This window comes from Sminthopsis crassicaudata, chromosome 1 (assembly GCF_048593235.1).
Source record: "Sminthopsis crassicaudata isolate SCR6 chromosome 1, ASM4859323v1, whole genome shotgun sequence".
Classification (NCBI taxonomy): Eukaryota; Metazoa; Chordata; class Mammalia; order Dasyuromorphia; family Dasyuridae; genus Sminthopsis; species Sminthopsis crassicaudata.
Genome location: NC_133617.1, coordinates 15,694,127 through 15,718,313, shown reverse-complemented (window position 1 = coordinate 15,718,313; position 24,187 = coordinate 15,694,127). Strand labels below are relative to the sequence as shown.

Below are 24,187 nucleotides of genomic sequence, written 5' to 3'. Positions count from 1 at the left end.
GGAAAAGCTGTGACTTAAAATAAAAAAGTTTCCGCATCTCTCCCCCTTTCCCTGTCCCGACATCGTTAAAATCTGGCAGTTATTCCCTTGGGATTGTCCTGCTACCAAGTACCCAGAGAAGACAAAGGAGAGGTACGACCTTTTGCGGCAGAAACCCTCTTCCCAGGGGAATTTACTTGGGTAATTGGAACAGCTTAATGCGGTGTGATATTCCGAATCTGTTATTTTTTTATTTGGCAATTTACTTTTTATGGTGTTTGTCTACAGAGCTTTAAGTTGCTTTTGAATCCAAAACCCATTTCCATATCGATGAATTTTCCGATTGTCGCTTTTGTGATGTCTCATTGTACATATGCAAAATGCTATGATCCACAAAACAGAAAATAAAATGTTCTGTTTGCGAGGAAGAATTCTTTGTCATAAAGCCATCTCCTAAATTAGCTTGAGAAGAAAAAAAAGAAAAAGGAAAATCCGTCCAACTCCAAAGTCCTTATACTTTGGCAGATAAATATTCCGCACTGCCACCTAAGCGTCCCGAGGTGGGCTACCCGGTGCAGAGGAAGGACAGATTTCTTGCGGACGTGGGACACCAGTCACCTAGAACCTGGGAGAACCCGCGGAGTGGTAGAGAACACAACGAGAACCGAGAGAGCTCATGCTTTTAATAGACACTGAAATCACAAAGGGAGAAGGCCAAATGCCTCGGCAATTTCAATAAAAATATGAAATTCTTTTTACATGGTAAATTTCATAATATAAAAAGTTTAATGCTGTCTGGAAACACAGAGTGTAATTTACAAAAAAACAAACAAAAAAGTCCACGCAGGCCAAACATGGCGAACACTGCATACGAGGAGGGGCTGCCCCCTGGGGACACGGCTGGAGAAGGGGCGCACTGGACCAGGGATCTCTGAAGGAGCTGGCAAAAACAAGGGCTCAGTTCACCCACCACACGGGGAGTCTCTTTAGCCACAACAGCCACGTGCGGGACGAGTGATTCCACGTCCACTTTTCTCCTGCTTCACTGAGAACATTCCCGGTGATTGCTCCAACCTGAACTGCAGACAGTTCTCTCTCGGGGGCCTTGGAGAGACAGGGTGGGCAGGGAGGGAGAGGGAGACAGAGCCGGCCTCCCGAGATGAGGGACAATTCATTTCCTGTGTGTGGGGGGGGGTGCCTGGGCCCGGATTTTCACTGTGTGCCATTTGCTAAATTAGGGGGGAGAGAAACTTGTTGCTGAGATACACTGGTCTGGACGGATTGAGAAAGTTTGGATTTGGATTTTGGGGGGACCTTTCTTACTATTTTCACTCAGCTCAAAAAATCACAAGTGAGAAGCTACTTGACCTGTAGGATAAGGGCAGAACACAAAGGTGTAGAAGGGCAAGAGTGGCATTTGCTGTCTCGGGTTGTCTCTGGGCTAAGTTTCTGGGGGGAGTGCCCTGCATGGCTTATTATATTCAGTGACATGATAATTTAGCGTAAGCATAATTCAGGTAGGGCGGTTCACCTTTCTGGCTTTATGTAAACACAAAACCCCAGCCAAAAGTCGAGAGGAAAAGGTGAATCTCAGCCCCCCCAAATCTGGTCCCTGTCGGGGCTCCACTTGTTCCACACGAGGGTAGGGGACTGCGGTCTGGCAGGGAGGGGGGAAATGTGGGTCCAGAATTCACATTAAGGCCAGTCCATCCTGTACACAGGAGGAGGACGTCACACCTCCTGAATGGAGATCCCGCTCCCCGTGTGGCGTCATTCCGCTGGAGTCCGCTCTCATCATTCACGCGCGACCCCGTCTGTCAGCGCCAAGTCTTCTAGCTGTCTAAATGGCAGACCTGTCCCAAGGTTACTTCCTACCGGCCACTGTCCTTTGTAGCGTTCTCTTTCTTTTTAGCAGGGTCAAATTTCTGAGAAGGAAGCTCCGCCAAGAGAGACAGGCGCCCGATTCTGCAGTGTTATCTGGAAACGTTCCAGACTTCTTTCACAACTTTGCATTTCGCATCTGAGGTTCTCAAGGGGACAAAAAGCTGCATCCACCATCCTGGCCACTACAGGGAAAAACTGCCTGGAAATGGGAACGCCGCCCAGGACCACGGCCTCAAGAAGCAGCGCCGGCTTTAGCCCGCTAGGTTATCGCCAGGTACCATTTCCATTGGAAACAGTTGCAGCGGGCACGGGACTTCACCTAGACGGCCTGTCCCTTCTTGGATGAGATTTCTAGGCCCGGGGCGGCAATGATTGATCCAGGTTTTGGTGCTGGGTCCGTGCTGGGGAGAGTGGGCAGCAACAGGATTGCAAGGGAATCAGCCCCACATAACTCTCTCTCTTTTTAGTTTCTGGGTAATTTTTCCCCTGAGGCAATTGAGGTTAAGTGACTTGCCCAGGGCCACACAGCTAGAAGTGTCTGAGGTCAAATTTGAACTCAGGTCTGACTGACTTCAGGACTGGTGCTCTATCCACTGGGCCACCTAGCTGCCCTTTTCCTGCTAATTTTTGATTAATACTCAGGGCTGCAAATTTGGCTTTTATCTGGGGCTGGAGCTCCTATTATCAGTGAAAGTCACCCCCACCAACAGGCGATGAGGGCCTGTTGCTTGAGTGCTTCTGGGAAACGTGTGCTTTGATAGCTGAGGATTTCAAGTTTGCCATGGCTACAATGATTTTAAATGCAAGACCCCTAAAACCCAAAATAGCTCCCCAAAACCCTACATGGGTTGTGTTCAAGAGGAGAATTTAAAACGATCAGCTCTCTACCTTGTACTTCTGGGACACATTTCTTCTGAAGATTTTCTAATGTGAAAAACATGAATTAGGCCACATTATTCCATCCATTTTGCAGATGGATCAGATGAGGCACAGTCAGGCTAAGTGGCTTGTTTATGGGTATAAAGTGATTTAGTGCAAGAAGGGAAGGTAGTACTCAGACAACGCGAGTCCCCCCCAACCGACTAGCACAATGTCTCTGCCACATCCAAGGACGGCTCACAGGCAATGACAAAGGGGGGGAGGGGAGTTTCAATTCTTGTTAACATTTAAATTCTCTAACTCAACACTACACGGACTCGATGATTTGGGGGCATTTCTCCTCCGGACTAATGCATACAACCTACAGTTAGTCTCCCCTTCCCTCCTCCAGTGGCGACCCTGGAAACGTGCCCTGGCCCATGTCTCCCTCCGGCTCCTCTCTCCTGCTATGTTCTGCCCGATGTGCCAGCTACAGGCGCATCTCTCCAGCATTCAGGCCCATGAGCGGCAGGGGACCTCTTCTGGGAAACGGTCTTCCCAGCAGCCCTGGATGAATGGTGAACCAGTTAATGGATGGCATGGAAGGTGGGAGGCTTGGAGTTAGAACAAAGAGGCGGGGAGGAAGGGGAGTGCTAGAGTGGGGGTGCAGGCCGCGACCCCCCACTCCTCGGCTTGCACCTACTGAGCCAAACGACATTCTTTTAGTTATAACAAAATGGAAAATTCAAACCGTTTTCCTTCCCAACTTGTTGGCCGCTACTTGTTGATGAGCAGTCAGACTTTTTAGAAAATGTTTTGAGCTTTAAAAAACAACAGTGTTGTATAAATGTAAAGTGTTATCATTACTATTCATAATAAAACCAAGTTGTTTCTAGTTACCCAAGTACAAAAAAGGCCCAAAATATTTGAAAAGCATAAAAGTTGCATTTTCATGGTATTTGCATAGCTCTAAAATGCCTGGACAAGGTCGATTCTTGAATTTTGAGAAAAATTCAAGTTTGGCTGCCGATGTCGAGGGCCCAAAAGGACGTTTTGAGAGATAGTGAGTGACTGACCAAAGTTCAGAATGGAAGCACAGTTTTAACCTGAATTATTGCATTGGTGCTGGAAAAGTCCAAGACTACGAGACCCAAACTTCTCTAATTTCATTACAAATCATTGGCATCTATTTTTGGCTAAGAGAACGCTTTTGGGGGGGCTCTAAGAAAACCTTTTCTCGATCCCACTTCCGCCAGCACCTGGAGGCCTTTAAAAAAAAAAAATCTCTGCATCAGTGTACAAAAGGTATATGTATATACCTCTTAGCAAAATAGGTGCTCCCTTTCCTCTCCCCTCCCCCCCAATGAACAATTTCTATATAAAAATCCTCCCTCATTATCAGACCCAGAATGAGAATCAGAAAGTTCAAAGGTTAACATTTGGTGAATGGCGGGGAGACTCCGCCCTCAGATCCCCTGTCCTGGCGCCAAGTACGTTCTGCCGGAAACCAGCTCCTGGGGTCTCGGGGGAGGGCAGCGCCCACCCCTGAGCTGAGGGTCTTTAGTAAAACTGGCTGGTTTTCCTCTTGAACAAGGCAAGTAGGCCGAAGCAGCCCTTGGCACTCCGCAGGGCCCTCCCTGGAGTTGACCCCTGGGAAAGTCACATTAACATTTGGAGGAAGGGAAAAACCTCCCGGGGGAGAGGAACTTGTAGCCGTTGCCCGAGGGCAGTCTCAAGGGGCGCATGGCCCCCGGGGGAGCGCCTGTCGGCCCTGGGGATGGGGTCGGGGCGCTGGCGTCCGAGCGTCTGTGGCCATTGGGGGGGTTTGCCGGGGGAGACGCGGGGTGCTGCTGCTGCAGGGAGAGTTCTTTGAGTTCCAGCTTGTCTACCCCCTCCTCCTTTTTGCTGTGGCGTGGGGACAAATTGAGCAGATTCAGCACGTCCCTTTTGGAAGTCATGGTGCCAGGGGCCCCGCGGAATATCTTCACGGGGCCCGGGGGAGGCTGGGGGGTGCTCTGCCAGAACATCTTCAGGTTGTGGATGGCCTGCACCTTCTCGTCGATGGCCGACATTTTCAGCTTGTCCAGATCGGGGGCGTCGGCGGGGCTGGAGCGGGCCGAGCCGGCCGAGGAGTAAGACAGAGCCGGAGAAGGGGCGCTGCCGGCGGGCGACTGCTGCCCGGAACTCGGCGACATGTTCCTGGGTGACTTGGAAATGTGGGCGCTGTAGGGAGAGCTGGGGTACTTGAGCTTAAAGTGAGGCTGGTCCGTGAGAGAGCTGGGAGAATCGGTGCTGGGCGAGGGCCGGCCGCTGCCCTCCTTGGCCGCCGGGCTGCTGTAGCCCGAGCTCACCTTCTGCAGGGACGAGCTCCTCGTGGGGGGCTTGGGCCGGGCGCTCACGGGGGACGAGCGCTGGCTCCGCTGGCTGGAGAGCACCGGCCGGCTGAAGGCGCTTGTCTCGGAAGCTCGGAAGGCGCCGGGGCCGCTGCCGGCCGGGGGAGCCCCGTCTTCGCCCGGGCCACTCTGGGCTCCCTGGGCGCCGCTGCGCTGGAGGCGCTCCACGGCCAGGAGGTGGCTCTGGGTCTCCTCCAGGATCTTCTGGGCCAATTCTTGGGGATCGAGGTTCGGGGCGTTTTCCTCTTGGGATTTAACAGTACTATCGGTTTCAGTGCTAGACTGGTCAGATTCGCCAGTATCCGAACTCGCAAGTTTCCCGACTTTTTGGAAAGGTGAGTTTGGACTGGGAATAAGAGTCATTTTCACGGGAGAATTGGGAGTGCTTATGCTGCCTTTGGAGCTGACGGATATTTTAATGCCCCCCGGCGGCCCAACTTTGTTCTGTTTGGGATCTGGTGAAAATCTCGTTTTTACATTTTCTTGGTAAGTGGCCAAGGGTTCGTTGCTAATGATGGAGAATCCTTCATATTCTTCTTCCTCTTTCCCCGCTGTGGTGCTGCTCTGTGGAGACAGCTGGCTCCTCGGGGCTGAAGGCCGCTGACAAGAGGGGTTCTTGGGCTTTTCTCCATCCTGACGCCCTCTGGACCCTTCCAGGGTGCCCTCAGGCTTGGAAACAAAACTCATGGAAGAGGCGATGGAACTCAGGCTGTACACGGAAATGGCGTCCGAGGCTACGCTCTCCGGACAAGTTGGGGAAAACGGAGGGTTCGGGTACCCCAGGGGAGCCTGGTTGGAGATGGACTGGGCCGAGGCCAGAGACTCCAGGGATGAGGAGCTGTCCAGACTGAGGCGTTTCGGGAGCTCTGTGGAATCTAAAGAAAACCCGCGGCCCATTAGTGCCCGAAGTCTCGATTCAAGCTGTGATTTCGGACTAACTGGGAGTGTTTAGGATTTTCCTTCATACTGAAAAGTACCACTGTGTAGAGAGGGGGCGGGGAGTATCACAGGGACAGTAAATAATTGTGATACATACTGAAGACGGTGATTAGAAATAAAAGCGGTACTTTCTATAGATTTTTAAAGATCTGACCACTTTTGAAAATGCGGTATCATTAAGTATCACAGAAGGATACACTAAAGAACAAATCCGGGCACTTTAAGAAACCTCTCTTTCTTCCTTTGCAACAACAACAACAACAAAATTCGGTTCTGCACATATATATTATACCTAGGATAACTAATAGATATTTAATATGTATGGGAATGCCTGCCATCTAGGGGAGGGGGAGGAGGGAAGGAGGGGAAAATTGGGAACAGAAGGGAGTACAAGGGATAATGTTGTAAAAAAAAAAAATTACCTATGCATATGTACTGTCAAAAATATTATAATTATAAAATTAAAAAAAAAAAAAAGAAACCTTTCTGGGGGCCAGAAATGGTCCCTGATATGGGACACTCAAGACTAGCACTAGTCTGGGTGGTCAGAAGGGACCGCTTTCCCAGTACCTATGACAGCCACATGTGACAGGTAGGCTCAGCCTCTGTGCAGGTGGAGCCGGACTTACCAAAGAGAGACAGCAGGGACTGGAGAGCAAAATGTATGGTTCTTCGGTTGGCTTGTTTTCCAGTTTTCAGAATCACCTCTTCCTGGCCAACTTCACAGAGGTCAAAACCTACAGGAAGAGACAGCATTGAAATCCACGTCTACAGGGAAGGTTCAGACACAAGTCTTCTTACAGCTTCCTTAAGACCCTGCCTCCCCAAGCTGCTGCCTTGTTCAGGTCCCTAGAAGGCTCTCTGAAAAAAAGCTGCACAAAACCCTGGTTGCTTGAGACAATGCACCCTCCGCTCTGGAAACAATCCTATCTTACTAAAGCCAAGCAATAGGCTGGAGAAACGAATAAACAACAGAAAAAGATTCTGACCATAGAAAGTTAGTTCGGTCATAAGGAAGATCAAAACACACTCAGTAGACGATAACAAAATCAAAGCTCCTACATCCAGAGCCCCCAAGGGAAAAAAAATGGTCTCAGGCTATAGAAGAAAGCTCAAGAGGGATTTTGAAAATCAAGTAAGAGGAAAAATTAGACAGAGAATTGAGAGTGGTACAGAAGGAAATGCAAAAAAGGTAATGAGGAGAAAAATGTCCTAAAAAGCAAAATTGGCCAAATAGAAAAGGAGGTAGAAAAGTTCACTGAAGTAAATAATTCCTTAAAAATTAGAATTGAGCAAATGGAAACTAATGACATTATAAGAAATCAAGATACAAAACAAAACCAAAAAATATTTTAAAAATAGAAAAAAATGCAAAATATCTCATTGGAAAAAAAACAACTGACCTGGAAAATAGATCCAGGGAACACAATCTAAAAATTATTGGTCTACCATAAAATCATGATCTCCCCAAAAAGAATATGGACATCATTCGTGAAGAAATTATCAAGGAAAACTGCCCTGATATTCTAGAACCAGAGGATAAAATAGAAATTGAAAGAATCCACCAATCACCTCCTGAGAGAGATCTCCAAATGAAAACTCCCAGGAATATTATAGCCAAATTCCAGAACTCCCAGGTCAAGGAGGAAATATTATAAACATCCAGAAAGAAACAAGTCAAATACAGTGGAGCCACAGATATAACAGAAGATCTTCTACATTAAAGGATCAGAAAGCTTGGAATATGATGTTCCAGAGAGCAACGTAGCTAAGATTACAACCAAGAATCACTACCCAGCAAAACTTGAGTATAAACCTTCAGGGCAAAAGGTAGAAATTCAACAACATAGAGGATTTTCAAGCATTTTTGATGCAAAGATCAGAGCTGAATAGAAAATCTGATTTTCAAATGCAGGATTCTGGAGAAGCATAAGGACATAATCAGGAAAGTGATATCATAAGGTGTAATGTTCTGTTGTCTCCAGAAACTGCCAATAGCTCTCTGGGAGGCGATCTGCTGTCTCAACTCAATCTCTCCTCCAGATTCTTCTTCCTGTAGAGAGCCCTCTGACCTAGAGTAGAGACTCCTCCTCCTTCAGAGTGCCGCCCTCTTTTATCCTCCCAGAGAATGGGCATGGGATAACGCAAGGGCTTGTGGGAAAATTACTTCTACCAATGAACTTGCTCCTTTTAAACATTAAGCTCCTCCCCAGAAGTTCAAAGGGCTAAAACTCCCCTTAAAGGCCAGAACTAGAGAATTGTTAAGTACCGACTTAGCACTTAGTAAGAACCTAACAATAAGGGACTTAATAAGGTTGGTCTGTCTATATTCCTACATGGGAGAATGATACTTGTAATTCATAAGAACTTTCTCATTATTATGACAGTTAGAAGGAGTATATGTAGACAGAGGGCACAGGTGTGAATTGACTATGAAGGGATAATATCTAAAAAAAAATAAAATTAAAGGGTGAGAGAAGAATATACTAAGAAAAAGGGGAATGAAGAGGAAGAATAGCAAGAGGCAAGAAAAAGCTTTTTTAGTGGAGGGAGAGAGACGGAGGAAAAAGGGAATGAGTGAACCTTATTCTCATCAGAATTGGCTCAAAGAGGAAATAACATACACTCTCAATATGAGTATAGTAATTTATCTTACCCTGCAGGAAAGTAGGAAGGTTAGGGGATATGGGAAGATGATAGAAAAGAGAACATATTGGGGAAGGGGGTGGTCAGTAGCAAAATATTTTTGAGGAGAGAGAGAGAATAAAATAGAGGGAGGGAAAACAGCAATAATAACTGGAAAAGGAAAATTTGGAATTTGGAAAAATTAGAAAAAGAATTTTGAAGCAAGTTTTTTAATGAAAGTCTCATTTCTCAAATGTTTAAGGAACCATTCCCCAGTTGATAAATGATCAAATGATATGAACTATGCTCAAAGGGTTATAATGTGCATGCATATCCTTTGAACTAACAACACTACTACTAGGCATGAATCCCAAAAGAGATTTTAAAAAAAGAAAAAGGATCTAAACATATAAAAATATGGCAGTTCTCTTCTCACTAAAAACTGGAAATTGAGGGGATGCCCATCAATTGGAAAATGGCTGAATAAGTTGTGGTATGTGATTATGACGGAATATTATTGTTTCACGGGAAATAATGAGCAGGATGCTCTCAGAAAAACCTGGAAAGTCCTCCATGATCTCAAGCAAAGTGAAAACTACTGTGTAAAAGTTATAACAATGTTGTGTGATGATCAGCTGTAAATGACTTTGCTATTCTCAGATCCTCGGAAGGACTTATGATGAAAAATCCTATTCATACCCAGAGAAAATACTGATTGTAAGTGAATATAGATTGAAGCATACTTTTTTTTTGAGAGTTTCTTTTGGGGGGTGGAGGGGAGGATGGAGATCTATGTTTTCTTTTGCACCATGACTTTTATAAAAATGTTTTGCATAATTTCACTTGTGCCTTCTTAATGGGGGATGAGGATGGAAAGGAAGGGAGAGAATCTGGAACTAAAAGATTTAAAATAAATGTTAAAATTGTTTTAAATGTAACTGAGAAAAATAAAAATATTAAATTAAAAAAAGATTTAGTTCTTTCCAACACAAAACATACTTGTAAGAATGTCAATCTATTCTTTTACAGAAGAGCCAATATGTGGGACGATTCACAAAAGTCACAGAGAAACAGACGTATTCAGAGAAAAAGTGGCTAGTTCACTTAATACTTGGTACAATATTTTTAAAAATCTGCATGTGTGGAGAAGTTCACACCTTGACAGCAGGTGGTAATGTTACCCCAGGAGGTCCTAAAGAATCAGTGTTCTTCAATCACAATAGCAGAAATAATCTAAAGAAACGGGAGCCAGCGCCATGGTCCAGCTGGTGCCTCTTGTCATAGATCAGGTGTAATGTTCACGGTACATAATGAGGCTTCTTAAAGGTACAACAGGGGATGGAACAATTGTTCCCGGGCTGACATCAGCATCCTTCCCAAGAGGGAATATGAACAAACCAAACAAATCGTTGTGAAGCAACGTGTGTGCGCGCGCGCGCAACTGTGAGTAAACATTTATTAATCGTCTGCTGTGTGCTAGACACTATGCAATACACGAGGGATACAACAAGGCAAAAAAAAAAAAAAAGGTCTCTGCCCTCAGAGACCTTACATCTAACAGAGGAGACAACATGCAAATGAATATGTACAAAACGAGCTATATACAGGCGAACCAGGATATAATAAGCAAAGGGAAGGCACTAGGATTAAGGGGCAGGGGAAAGACTTCCCATAGAAGGTAGGATTTTAGCTGGGACTTGAAGGAAGGCAGAGAACCCAGGAGGCAAAGAGGAAGATGAGCGTTTCACAGGGGACAGCCAGATAAAATGCTCAGTCAGGAGAGGGAAGGTGCTGGGAGGTGGGGGTGGGGAAAGGGGGGAAGGAAAGAGAGACAGAGGTAGAGACAGAGATAGGAAGACAGAGAGATAAGACCAGCAGAGAAGGAGATTGAGAGACAGAGACAAAGAGAAGGCACGTGTGAAAAGCCCGAGCATCCAAAGCTGGTGAACCAGAGAACTCCTACACAATGCAAGACTGCCAGTGGACAATAATGGAAGGCTGCGAAGCCCTTTGCCCCAGAACGGTTCTGGGGAACACAACTGCATCCAGCTCTCTTGTGTTCCCTCTTCCCCAGCCTCCCCTCTTCCGGGTACTGGTCAGGGGCTGACGGCTGGCCCCGCTGGGTAAGGACCAGACCACCGGCTGAAGCAATGAAGCAAGAATAAATCATGACCACCTGAGCCTGACACGTTGTGAACTTCCAGGCCGGCATCCCCTCACCAGGGATTTCATGACTCGGAGTCCACAGAAAGGCTGATTGGAGAAGCCACGATGGGGTTTTTGTTTGTCTTTTTTTCTCCTCGTAAGCCTGAAAGGTCCTAGAGACGAAGCAGGGCCGGTCCCCGGACGCCAGGGCTTGGCACAATAGCTGCCGAGGGCTCTAGTTGCCATGAGAAGTTTTCCTCTGTGAGCGTGAGAATAAACAGTCTCTGAAATCTGAAGCACTGTGTCCTGAAACTGGATTCAAACAGGAATAATGATAAACGCTGCCGGGGCTGGGCTGAGTCAGAAGCAGGGGATGCTGAGAGCTAACCGGTGATCTGGACAAAGTGGCCACTTCGCTCAGGACCTGCGGCCACAGCTGCCCTGCCCACGGCCCCACGGCCATTATCAGCTGACGCAGGTTACAGCTTGGGAGTCCTAGGGAGGAACACTTCTCTGTAACGAAACCTTCCTGTGAAAGCAGAGTATCCACGAGGGGCAGAGGGTCCCAGGTGGAGCTGCGGTGGCCCTGGAGGTGCCAGCCCCGGAAAAAGATTGGGAGGCGGGGCCACGGCTTACAGCAGCTCTGTGGATTTCCCAGCGAATGAATCATAGTCGAGATTCAAACTGGGGTCTCCTCACTGCAAACGCAGGTTTTCTCTACTCCGTTATGAGTTCCTGAGCCAGCCTTCTGGTCCAAAGGGACCTTTCTTCTAAGCCTTCTGCTCTTATGCACGAAAACCCAGCTTTGCTTAAAGAGCCGCAGGGAAGGAAGTTCAGCCCTCAGAGGCTGGCTCATGTGGAGCTCCCAACAAGCATCCTTTGCCTTTTTCAAGATCTCTGCTCCAGAGGAACCCAGAACCTCCTACAAAGCCCACTCCATTTGTGGACTGCTCTAATTGTTAGAAAATTTTGCCTGAATTCAAGCTTAAAGTTGCAATTTCTACCCACGCTAAACAAATTTAATCTAATTACCACCCCCCCCACCCCTCCTGCAAGTCTTCTTTCATCAAATTAAGCTCCATGTCCCCATTTCTTCCAACAGATTCTTGTGGGCCCCATGCCATCCTGGACACTCCGCTTTAGACAAACTCCAGCTTGCTGATGCCCGTCTTCCAATATGGTACCTAGCAGTGAGCCCAAGACTCCAGCCAAAGGCTACAGAAATCTGTCGCTTGCCCAGTCCCGATGTGAGGCCTTTTTGCTGCTCAAGTAGAATGGCACCTGGAGGTGCCATGTCCCATGGCTCTCCCGCGTAGGTGTGTCTGGGATGTCTAAAAGGCCACCAAGGCCGTGACTGATCCCCGAGAGCCACAATGAGCATTCTTTTTTTTCTGAGGCTGGGGTTAGGTGACTTGCCCAGGGTCACACAGCTAGGAAGTGTTAAGTGTCTGAGATCAGATTTGAACTCAGGTCCTTCTGAACTCAAGGCTGGTGCTCTATCCACTGCACCACCACTGCTCTATCCAATGCACCCTTGAGCATTCTTTTTTCTTTCTTTCTTTCTTTTTTTTTTAGAGCATATATATTTATACAATTATCTTGCTGCATGAGAAGAATCAGATCAAAAAGGAAAAAAATGAGAAAGAAAAAAAAATCCAAGCAAACAATAACAAAAGAAGTAAAAATGCTATGTTGTGATCCATACAGTTCTCACAGTCCTCTCTCTGGCTCTCTCTATCACAAGCTCATTGGAACTGTCCTGAATCATCCCATTGTTGAAGAGAGCCACGTCCATCAGAACCGATCGTTGTACAGTCTTGTTGCCGCGTATAATGATCTCCTGGTTCGGCTCATTTCACTGAGCATCGGTTCCTGTAGGTCTCTTCCGGCCTCTCTGAAATCCTCCTGCTGATAATTTCTTACAGAACAATCTTCCATACATTCACAGCCCGTAACTTGCTCAGCCATTCTCCCACTGAGGGGCATCCGCTCAGTTTCCAGATTTGCAGTTCTTTAATTCCACTCTTGGCTAACGACTGCTTCACAGTCTTGCCGGGGCATCTTTCCCTCCAGCTTGCCTGACACAGGTTTTTAAAATTTTTTATTTTTTAAAAATAGTTTTTATTTCCCAGATATAGGCATAGGTAATTTTACAACATTGACAATTGCCAAACCTTTTGTTCTAATTTTTCCCCTCCCCACCATGGCAGGTTGACCAATACATGTTAACTATGTTAGAGTATAAATTAAATACACTATATGTATACATCTGACACAGTTTTTAGACCTTGTTGTCCCTATTACAGTCCCCTGGGATAGAGCAGGCATGGCAATCCCACCAGGGGCCTCCCTATCAGCTTCCCGGGCACTAAAACAACTAATCCCTGCAAGAAAACCCACCATTCTGCATCAGGACAGCTTGAATGGGTAAGAAGATTGCCCTGATGGCACATGGAGCCGTTTGCCACAGTCACATGAGCTCGGCGACTGCTGAAGATGACTGAGGGTGGAGAAGGGTTGGAAGTGGGCGTCCCCCTTGGCCAGTGAAAGACAGCACCCTAGAGAGAGGCTACCACACTTAGGGTCAAGACCACCTGTCTTTGACGCTTCCCAGCCTCTTCCTCTGTGAGCCTGTTTTCCCATCTGCCTCAGAGGTTGCCAGAGATTTTAAATGGGATCGGGTACCCAACATGCTTTGCAAATTTTATTTGTTTACCATCAAATACAGTAATAATTGTCCTTATTATTAGTGGTCTTTAGATATCAGGTTACTTCTGCAGTCTACTTAAAAAGGTGGAGGTCAGGAAAGGGAAAGGGGTCACCTTTCCTTTATGAGGTCCAAGAAATTCTGGTGTGGGACAACCTGGGGCCAGCAAACTCTGGCTTCTAAGAACCAAAGGCTCCTCACCGATGGTTTGCTTTCTTAAAAGGAGGAAAGACTTGTCTTTTCATTTGAAAGCCCCTGATTCTGGGAGCATGTGGCCATGAGGTGCCCTCTGGGGTCTGGGGGCCCACCACTGTCCGTCAGGCCTGTAAGGCCAGCTGCTCCTGGCCCGTCCTTCCTTGTGGGTTAACAGCAGAACCAGCAGAAAGGCCGGTCCTTGGCTTGCAGCCTCACGGCCGGCCCAAGGGAATCCACCATTCTAGGCCAAGGGGGCTAAGCTGGCTTTCTCCCACACCAAAATTCAGCAAATGTTTCCAAAAAAAGAAGTGAAAAATAACCAAGGCAAAATCAAGGGCTTATGGGAGCTTTTGTTGAAGTTTAAAACCAATAACCTGAGATAATAGTGAGAAGAAATGTTATTATGTTATTCAGTCATTTTTCAGCCACGTCTGGCTCTCCGTGACTCCATTTGGGATTTTCTTGACAGAGGCGCTGGAGGCGCTGGCCACTGCCTTCTCCAGCTCATTTTACAGATGAGGAAACTGAGGCAGACTGGGTGGAGTGACTTGCCCAGAGTCCCACAACCAGGAAGTGTCTGAGGCTGGATTTGGACTCAGGACAATGAGTCTCTGACTCCAGGCCCAGCGCTCTACAACATCAAGTATCTTTCAGTGAAAGGCAAGAGGGAAAGACACTAGAAACAGGAGGATGACGCAACTAAGGGGGGGAACGTTTCCTTACCGAGGGCTGCCAGGAACTCGTGACAGCCTGGGAGCCGCCAGAGTTGGACACTGATGGAGACTTGGATCGGAGCCACGGAGAAATCCTGTTCCTTCTCTCCGGCTTGGAGCTGGACCAAGACCTGGTGGAGCTGGGAGACAGGGAAGAGGTGTCAATCTCGGCCTGGCCTGCAGAGACTCACCCCTCCCCGCGCTCCACCCCACCATGGCACAGCGCGGCTGTCAGGGACCCCCCAGGCGCAGCCCCTCTGGTTCTGAAGCCACAAAGTCAGACAGTGATACGGGGGCGTTGTGGCTCCCTCATGTCATCGCTACTGAGACTTCGGGAAGGATGGGGTCACGACCATTCCCTTCTGAGGAAGAGGGACGCAATGGCTACTCTGAGGCTGACCCGGGTCAAGGGCGGCAGAGCCGAGGCGGACTCCCTAACTTCCGGGAGGAAGCCAGGCCGCTCGCCCCCTCACAATGAGGATTCAGAGAAACATGGCGGAAGGGACGTGGCTGCTCCGCTAGCCGAACCCCGCAGTGGCAGTGCCAGGAGAAGGAAGGGCAAAGGAGAGCCCTGAGCCGACAGTGATTTCACGGTCCTGACAAAGCTCACGGGGAGCCCTCAACAGGAAGCCAGAGCCGGTGTCAGCCCCTGGAAGAGCCCGGGCTTTCCTAGGGCTGGCGGGAGCGTGTGGGGAGGGAAAGCTCTCCTCACTAGGGACCGAGGGTCGCACCCCGGGACCCACACGGAGCTCAGCAGACAGACCAGAGAGGAACAGAGTGGGAGCGGATGGTGAAACGCAAAAGGGAAACTGAGCAACGAGAGGCCTCGGGGGGAGCCTCGGCCACGCCGCGGGCCCAGATTCCTCGTCGGTCTGCCTACGCTGGGGATCCCTGGTGCCCCTTGGCCATTTCTCCAAACTATGTCTGGCGCCTCTGCGCTTAACACCAGGGGGCGTTTGTGGCAACAAAGAGATCGAACGCGGGGGGACATTCCCAGGTCACGGCCCGGGCTCCGTGGAGGCCGGCCGGAGGAGCCCTGCTCTCCACAGCTGAGGGACTGGCTCGGCTCCGGCCTCCCGGAGGCCGCTCTGAGGCGGACGTTTCTTGGGCTCACCTGGATCACAGCTGCTACTTAGAGGAGTACTCACCATTCCAACCATATTTTTAACAGCCTTCAGCCAGCAGATTATAAGAAAAGGAAAGAGAACCAGAGAGAGGGAGAGGGAGAGAGAGAGAGAGAGAAGGTGGTTTAGACTCAAGCACAGCTTGTTGCACCCCACGAACTGCCCACTGCCATTAGCAAGCTCCGGGTCGGCCTACACACTTGCAGCCACATCACAGCGGGGTGCAGTCAATGGAAGGGAGAGAGAGCCAGGAGGGGGCAAAGGGGGCGTGAGCAGCCAGACTGGGAAGCTCCTCTCTCGTGGATGCTCTGGGACCCGGGCGGCCGCCCCTCACCCGCTGCTCTCCAGGCTTGAAGGGAGGCACAGAGCACTCTGGGACCAGGAAAGCGGCCCGGCTCGCCTCTAGAGGGACAGGCCCGTCATCCGGCTGAGCTCTGGAACGGAGCCTGAGGGTAGTGGGCATAGCGGAGGGTCTCTGCCCCGCGCCCAAGGCCCCGGGCTCCAGAGAGGCCCCTTGTGCCGGCCGGTGCGCGCGTGACTCTCGGGCCCCTGACTTCTCCCTGACCCCCATTTCCCGACCTGCCCCTGTCTCCTGGTGCTGTTAGGAAAGCAGATGCCATGCGCCAGTTAAACCGCGGAAAGGAGCGCGATCTCAGCCGGCCTCTCGGAAGCTGCCGAGAAAGTCTGAGCTGGGCTGTTCAAGGGGACTCCGGGGAGGCCGTCGGCCCGCGGTCACTCCCGCCAGAAGTGGCACTATCTGCACAGACACAGTTCTGCGGAAAAGGAGGCCGGCCGGGGGGGGCTGCCCTGGGTGCTCGGGCTGTGCCCTGTGGGATATGAGCAGAGATGACCAGGGCGAGCCTCTCTGGGCACTGCCTGTGGGTGACTGACCGCGGCCTGCGGCCTCTGGGGAGGAGGGCCCCTGCTGAGTGCGTGTGAGTGCGTGTGAGTGCGTGTGAGGATGAATGTGAGCGCACTTATGTATATGTGAGCATGTGTGGGGATGAGTGAGGATGAGTGTGGATTGTGAGCAGGGGTGCACACTCCCATGGGAGGAGGCCCATTCCAGAGCCCCTCCCCCAGGCCCGGCCCCCTGAGCCTCTCCCCCCCGGGCGCCTGCTGCTCCTTTGGGGGCCCAGGGCAGTACGAGCTCCAGAAGCCTCTGAGGGAGATCACTTTTCTTCCTTTTTTTCCCTCCCAAAAACCAAGACCCCAAACCGAGTTCCTGAGCGCACACAGAGGGGGGAAGGGGGCTGCCGGCTCAGGGGCCACTGGCGCTCCGAGCGTCCTCTGCGAGGGCCGCTTCGCCTGCTGGAGCGCCCTTTGCAGGAGGGCCCCTGGGAGCTGAGCCGGGGCTGCTTTGTCCCCCAGCCGGCCCTGCTGGCTCCCAAAGGTTGGGGGTGGGGAGGCAGGTGGCCAGGGAGAAGGGCTGAGGCCCCCCCGGAGGGGTCTTTGCACCCTCGAGGGAGAGTTCGGGTTTTTCGCGTTTTCCTTGAGGATGTGGGGGTTTGGGGGGAGCCAGGCCCAGCCCCACGCTGAGTCCCGCTGCCCGCCAGTCCCTGCTCGGCGCTTCCCTCCCCTCCAGGCCCCCTCACCGCCCTGGCCCAGCCGCCCAGCTCTGCCCTTACCCGGCTAATGAGTTGTTCTCCAGCTTCCGAGGTAGTGATGAGTTTGCACAGTGCCTGGAGGGCGGGGGACGGCAGCCCTGCAACATCAGACGGGGAGCTGTTCAGGGCCCCCTGGGGGGGGTGAAGCCCTGGGCCCCCCCAAAGGAGACCCCATGGGGGTGTCTCTTCCCCCCTGGTGAGGGGGCCTGCCTGACTGTCCCCAACCTGGCAGCTCCCTCTTGAGGGCCCGAGCCCGATCCAGGCTCAAAGCCCCGAGGCAGGCCCCAACCAAGCAGCCCCTCCTCCCCAGGCCCCGGTCAGTGGGACAAGCGAGTCCCAGGCCGAGGCCCCGGTGACTGGGTGGTCATGGAGGTGCTGGCTTGTCAGCTGGGTCTCTGCTCTTTCCTTCCATTGGAGGGACAAGGGGGAGGACAGAAAAAAGCCCGTGTGAGACAGGAGGGAACTTTGGTAAGGGGGGAGGGGGCAAGGGAAGCAGCGGGGCTCCCAGAGGAGGGGGCACTGCCCTTGGGGAGCAGTCACTCAGTGGGGGACAGGATGGAGGTCGGAGCGGGTCCTCTCTGGCTCCACAGAGGGACGGGGTCAGAGGTCAGGGCCCTTGGCACACCTGGCAAATGTACCCGGGGGGCCTGGGGGGGCGAGGGCAGCCTGGGGGGTCATCCAGCCCCATCCAACAAGGAGGGACCTAACAAAGACTAAGATGAAGCAGCGCCACCCTCACGGAGCCCATCCTGGGGGGCCTGATGCCCCGACATCCTCCGTGGGGCCCCTTTGGGGGCCTGGGGATGGGGCGGCCGTCAGACGGGCACCGACACAGTCCAGTGGGGAGAGAACGAGGGCCAGCAGAAGGGGGGCCTCTCTGTCCTGGGACCTCCAGAGACATGTGCTCCTTCACACCCCCAGCGCCTCATACAAACAGCCCTTCAGAGATGGCAGTGAGCCGCTTTTTAGTCAGGCCGTGACCTTCTGGAGCCCACCTGGTGCTTCTCTGCCCTTGCTGCCCCCACTGCCCTCTGTACCCCACTTGTCCTCCGTGGGGGGGTGAGGCACTGTACCCCCACCTGCCCTCTGTTGGAGGATGGAGGGGCAGCCTGGCCCCCTTCTTACCCAGGAGGGACTGCAGGGTGGTGCTGCACTGCTGGAGCCGCTCGCCGGGGTCAGAAGTCGGGAAAAAGACCGCAGCGGGCAGCCCGCTGGCCGGAGGGTCCAGCCTGAACCCCACGGCGGTGAGGAGCGCCTGCCAGCCGGGGATGCCGCCCACCTTGTTCTCCACGCTCTGCTGGGAGGTGTACATGGCGTTGCGCTGCCCATTCTGAATCCGCTGCAGGGACTTCTCCACCTGGGGCGGGCAATGTGGGGGGGGAGGGGTCAGGCTTCCCCTCCCCCGCCCTTTCACACCATCCCCCCACGTTAAGCAGAGAGTGGCAAGGAGCCTTGTCGGGGCACAGCTTGGGGGGTGCTGTGGGGGCCGCAGGCAGAGTGATCCCCCCAAAACCTCTCTCTAGTCACAATTTGTGTGTTTCCCTGTTCTCCCTCCCCGTATTTTTCACTGCCCCCCCTTAGACTGGGGGCTTCTGGGGGACAGGAGCCATCTTTTTCCTTTCTTTGTGTTTCCAGCCCTTGGCCTGGGGCCTGGTACACAGTGGGCGCTTCATAAATGCTGCTTGGCGTGCCGGGAGGCGGGTGGGGGAGCTTGTCCAAGGGGGCCTTCCCCGTCCGGTGCCAGAGGGGCTGAGGGGACCCAGGGCATTCCGGCCCTGGCCACGGCAGGCAGGCCCCTGGATACTCCCAAAGTTCTGGCCACGGGACACGTGGGACACCGCACTCGTTTAGAGGTCCGGCCCTGTCTGACCCCATGCTGACCCCCCCCACTGCAGGGGGACACCACCAGGAGCGGGGCGCCCGCCTGTCCCTAAGTGGCCTCCGCTCTGGGATGATTTCTGCATCAGTCAGCACCCACTGTGCGCTGCCCCTCGGGCCACAGGGACCCGGTGTCTGCCTCCGGGGGCTCCTGCATGTGGGGCACGGCCAGAGGTGTGATCCTCTGGGGAGGGGGAGGCGCCTGGCCGCTGGGGGGAGGGACTCTGGTCAGTCACTCTGGACTCCCAGGAAAGCCTTCCCTCAGCCCGGAACCTCGGTTCCGTCTCAATCTGCTGAAGGAAAGAGCTCTGGAACTTGGGTCCGCAGCTGCCCCCAGCCCTCAGCTGGCATCGTCTGGCCCGGACCCCTCCCCGGCCTTCCCGGGGACCCCGAGCCCCAGCGGGGGCAGGGTCCGGGCCAAGCCGTCCCTCACCAGGTGGAGCAGCACGCGCAGGGCGTCTCGGGCTCTCTCTGGGTGCTGCAGGATCTCCGTCAGGGCCTGGCCGATGAGGGACGAGGGGCTGTTGAGCTTCACGTCGCTGCCGATGAGCAGGAAGCCTGGGGGAGGAGACACGGACCCCATGGTTGGCCCCACGAGCCCCCTCAGCGGGGAGCACCCCCCCGCCCAGCTCCCCCATCCACACGGGCCTGAGGCCCCGGCAGGGAAGTTCTGGTCATGGCGGCCCTTGGGCCCAGCCAGTGCTGGGGGAGGGGAAGAAGGGGGGCCCTGGGAGCGGGAGCCAGGAGCCACAGCTCGGCTGCTTCCGAGCCACCACGACCCACTCAGACTTTGTCCCTTACTCTCCAGGCCCCGTCTTCCCCTTTGGTTGACAGCAAAGTCGGCCAGTCTCTGCTGCCCCCCCCCCCCAGCTCCAAAGCTGGGTCCCGCAGACCCCGGGTCCCCCAGCAAGGCCCTGGCGCCCCCAGAACCAATGCTTCCTCCCGGCACACGTGAGGCCCGGGCATGGGCCCCCGGCCGTCTCAGCCTCCGAGCCCAGGATCGAGCATTCGGGCCCTGAGGGAGGGGGGTCTCTTCTCCTGGACTTCCCGTCCTTCCAGCAGGAGGGCCTTGGGGAACCTCCTGGGCAGCCCACCAATAGGAAGCCCCCCGAATGTCGGCCGGGACAGGGCTCGCTCCCGGGGAGCTGAGGATCACGAAACCGGCTTTGACGTGAAGTGAGCCCCAAACTCGCCCACGGCCCCAGACGGCGGATTGTGCGGTCCCTTTCTGGCAGTGAGCCCAGCTGCTCCGTGCAGGGGCTGGGGCTGAGGGGAGCACTCCTTGGTGGCTTTCTGCCTGTGGCTGTGACTGCCAGGCAGCCAGGCCACTTTTCCTGGCCCCAGCTATTGCTGCTTTTTCCCCGTTTTTTTATTTTAATTTTTTTTTCTATATTTCTATTTCTATTCATTCATTCATTCATTTACTTATTTTACTCTATCTCCAGCTATGACAGGGGTGGCCCACAGCCCCGGGTGGGCACAGGCCCGAGAGGGATGACCAATGGCAGATCAACAAACTGAGGCCATATCGCGGGCAACGCCGCTTTTGTCAGCCTCAGCGGCCTCTGGCCCAGCTGGGGGGTCATTTCTAAAAGGGGCGGGGCTGCTGATGGGTCCTCCGGGCGGGGCTCGCCGCGCAGGCCACCCCGCTGCAGGCCCCGGTTTGGATCCGGGGGCTGCGCTGGCAGGTGTTGCCCCAGAGCAGAGCCCCTGGCTTCCGGTGCTGGCTGTGCCTTTGCCAGCCCTGCGACTGGCATTTAATCATTTAAACATGATTTTTGACTTGATTTATTTTTTTCCTTTAACCTTAGTGAGCCTCAGTTTCCCACTCTGTAAGACGGGGCAAGGTTCACGCCCTTGAAGGGCCGTCACGAGCAAAGACCTGCCTCAGTTTCCTCCGGCCCGGCCCCCCGCCCCGCCCCGGCCCAGCCCTCCTACCTGCCCAGTTGGAGGGGTGCGAGAACTGCTTGCTGCTCTGCACCCCCTTCATGGCCTCGCCCAGGGCGGCGCTGGCCCGCAGCCCGTTCAGCAGGGAGGAGTAGAAGGCGTGGATCAGCATCTTGGAGGCCGCCACGGGCACGGGCCACAGCGACACCAGCACGCACTGGGCGCCCGCCGCCAGGAAGGCCCGGGTCAGGCCGATGACGCCGTCGGCCGTGACCCGGCCGCCCGACTCCTGGTAGGAGCCCAGCACCACCAGCTTGCCCGGGAGCCGCAGGTCCAGGATGTCGGCGGCCGTGAGCAGGAACTCCTGCAGGGGCGGGCAGTCCGAGATGCTCTCGGCGTCGCTGGCGTCGTCCTGCATCCGCAGGGACTCGGGGATGGTGTAGGGGTTGCCGAAGGAGCTGCGGCTGCCCCCGGGGGTGCCCTCGGCGTTGGGGGTCAGCACCAGGGCGGACAGCTTCCAGGAGATGTGGGTGGCGAAGTGCACGCACTCGGCCTGGCTCAGGGCGCTCATGACCCGCTCCTTGGTGGCCACCGCGCCCACCAGAGGCTGGCAGCCCAGCAGCTCCGACACCATGTAGGCTTCCTCCTCCGCCGAGGGCACCGGCCCCCACAGCCAGCGGTCCATGACCGCCGACGGCAGCTTGGGGTTGCCGATGACGGCCGCCATCGAGGTGGAGCTGGAGAAGGCGGGCGCGCTCTTTCTCAGGTGAGACTAGGGCGAGAGAGGGCAAGTGAGTGGGGAGGGGCGGCCTGGGCTCCTTCCCTCCTTCCTCCCTTGCTCCACATAAGCCAGTTATCTTTATCATTGTGCAGGTGTGACTCGTGATGGTGGCCTGTAAAATGCTGCTCCCTCCAGCAGCAGGCGGCCCAAGCGGGGCCTGGGTGGGCCTTAATCCCGAGTCCTGTGAGTGGTCGAGCACAGGCCTCGGTCGCCTTAGCGACCCTCACACCCCCTGGGCCCGCCTGTTCAGGGGAGGGCAGCTCCGGGATGGCTCGGTGGGCAGCCCTCAGGGTTTCTGGGGTCACTCTACAAGCACTTTTGATGGGGACAGTGGGGGCCGAGGGAGAGGGCAGGCCACGGGCAGCTACTTGGGGTCCCAGGCAGTGATGAGAGGGTTCAGTTTTAAGTGTAAAGCCCCGAGTGTTCTTAGCAGGAGGCAGCTGGTGTAGGCGTGGGTGGGGACCGGAGCCCCCTGGGAAGGCCGGCCATTTTTGCCCGGCTGCGCTCCCAAGGCTCAGTCTTGCTCCCCTTGCTCCCCAGAAGCTGCCTGAGCCCTCTCTTTTGGCCCCTGCTCCGCTCTGTCCTCACGGTTGCTTGCCACAAAATAAGCGTGATGCCCCTGAGTACAAGAGGCACCCAACGGACTTGGGCAAGTTCCTGGGAAGCTTATGGTGCGGGGATCGCGCCATCTGAGGACCGGCCAGACTTCTGCAGGCAAAAATGGAGCAAGAGCTTCCCTGGGGGAGGGTTTCCCTTGGATCCCTGTGATCTTAGAGAGGACCCCAAGGGAGCCTCGAAGGGCAGAAAGGGGGGAGCAGGGAGCTCCATCCCCCTGCCTCCGGACAGCTCCACCCTCGGAGCTTTTGCCCGCCGGGAGCCGGTGGCATCTCCTCCGTTGCTAACATTTCTGTCGGGTGCCCTGGAACAGGCAAGGGGGCCGGGCGGCCGGGGCCTACCTTGGAGTTGGGGCTCAGGGCCCGGATGGAGGGCACTGCGATGAGGGTGAAGCGCTCGTACAGATACTCGTTGGAGGAGCTCCCTTTCAGGAGGGCAAAAGGAATGAGGTACAGCTCTCCTTCCAGCACCAGAACCAGCTGCCGATGGCGCCCTACGGGCCCGCTGGAGTGCATCAAGCCCTAGGGGGAGAACAGGGGCACACAACTGAGTCGGTGATCCCACAGGCACAGGGCGAGCCCCCCCCCCAGGAGCTCCGTGTCCCCAGGGCCGGGAGCCCTCCAACGGCCACAGCGGACGGCCTGAGACAAATCTGTCAATGGGCAAACAGGTGAGACGCCGGGCCGGGAGCGTGACCCGTGATCGGCACCAGCTCGACAGACGTGCTCAAAAACGTTCTGTGAGGACGGGGTTTAAGCCTGGAGGCGTTCGGCCAGGGCCGGGACCGGGGCCGGAGCATCCCCACAAAACTCCTATCGGGGCAGGGGGACGGGGGACGGGCAGAGCAGCTCACGGGAAGAAGAGTTGTACAAGGACCAGACAAGCTGGGACGGGGGACAAGAAGCATTCCGCCTGTGCTCTAAGCCCACGTGCTGCGACCTGACGCCTCCCCGGCTCAAGAGGTGCAGGAGAGAAGGAAAAGGGAGGAAGGATGGCCGGGGGTGGCGGGGCCGCGGAGGGAGCGGAGAAGGGCAGAGGCCGACTGCGCCTGCGTGACCTGCTCAGGTCCCCCTAACCTCTACGGAATCCGGGTCACGCTTAGCCCCTCTCCCAGGGAGGTTATGGGACTTATTAATGTTATGTAAAACACCCTCAGCCAAAAGGGACTCGGAGATCAAAGTGGCGATGATGGCGGCCACAGCTCCCCTGCCCGGACACCCCCCCCGGAGTTTTCTAAAGAAGGGGGATTTCTCCCAAAAAGCCTGCTCAGCCGGGCCAAGAGAATATGGGGCCAAGAAAAGAGCGAGAAAGGGCTTCGAGCCAAGGGAGGCTGGGACTGTTAGGACTCTTACGAGGTGCCCAGGCACTGGAATGGATGAGACACAGTCGTCTCCTTCAGCGTGGCTCAGGAGGATTGACCTGGCCCTACAAGAAGATGTCATGGGCCAGAACTTGAGACAAGGTCCCGATGCGCTCAGTGCGCACTTTAAAGGAGTTCATTCGCTCACTGGTTCACACATTAGACCTCACCCCTTTAGAGAGACATAAGGAGGAGTTCACGAGCCCACTCTGGGACTTCGGGAGACACGCACGGCAGAAGCCCACGGGCCCACTCGGAGGCGGAGTCTGATTCATTCCATTTTCCACCTTGGTGCTGGCTGCAGACATTCGGACAAGAGCTCTTGGGAACCAAGGAGAGAGAGGCCTCTGCTACAGCTAACCCGGCCCAGGACAAGATTCAGGATTTTGAAGGACAATAAAGGATCCGACTTTAGCCCTGGCTGCATTTTGGGATTATTGGAACTGAACTGAAACGAAGGCTGCCTCCAGAAGCTGCCCAAGAGATCTGCTCCCAGA

At 54.0% G+C, this 24,187-nt stretch overlaps 1 protein-coding gene across 4 annotated transcripts in view; it reads right to left on the bottom strand.

Moving 5' to 3' along the window:
- Nucleotides 1-647: 647 nt before the first annotated feature.
- The window catches only part of TTC28 (tetratricopeptide repeat domain 28), a 554,617-nt gene continuing 531,077 nt past the window's right edge, over nucleotides 648-24,187 (bottom strand). For 3 of the 4 annotated variants that reach the window (XM_074295047.1, XM_074295071.1, XM_074295060.1), the window contains 9 exons: nucleotides 22,672-22,851; nucleotides 20,986-21,706; nucleotides 19,481-19,605; nucleotides 18,295-18,526; nucleotides 17,191-17,267; nucleotides 15,587-15,610; nucleotides 14,449-14,578; nucleotides 6,683-6,790; nucleotides 648-5,989 (listed from right to left, as the gene is read on the bottom strand). In XM_074295047.1, the coding sequence (XP_074151148.1) occupies nucleotides 4,386-5,989; nucleotides 6,683-6,790; nucleotides 14,449-14,578; nucleotides 15,587-15,610; nucleotides 17,191-17,267; nucleotides 18,295-18,526; nucleotides 19,481-19,605; nucleotides 20,986-21,706; nucleotides 22,672-22,851 (3,201 nt within the window). In that variant the 3' untranslated portion in view covers nucleotides 648-4,385. The remainder of the gene's footprint in view (nucleotides 5,990-6,682; nucleotides 6,791-14,448; nucleotides 14,579-15,586; nucleotides 15,611-17,190; nucleotides 17,268-18,294; nucleotides 18,527-19,480; nucleotides 19,606-20,985; nucleotides 21,707-22,671; nucleotides 22,852-24,187) is intronic. The other variant, XM_074295055.1, reaches the window with a different exon arrangement.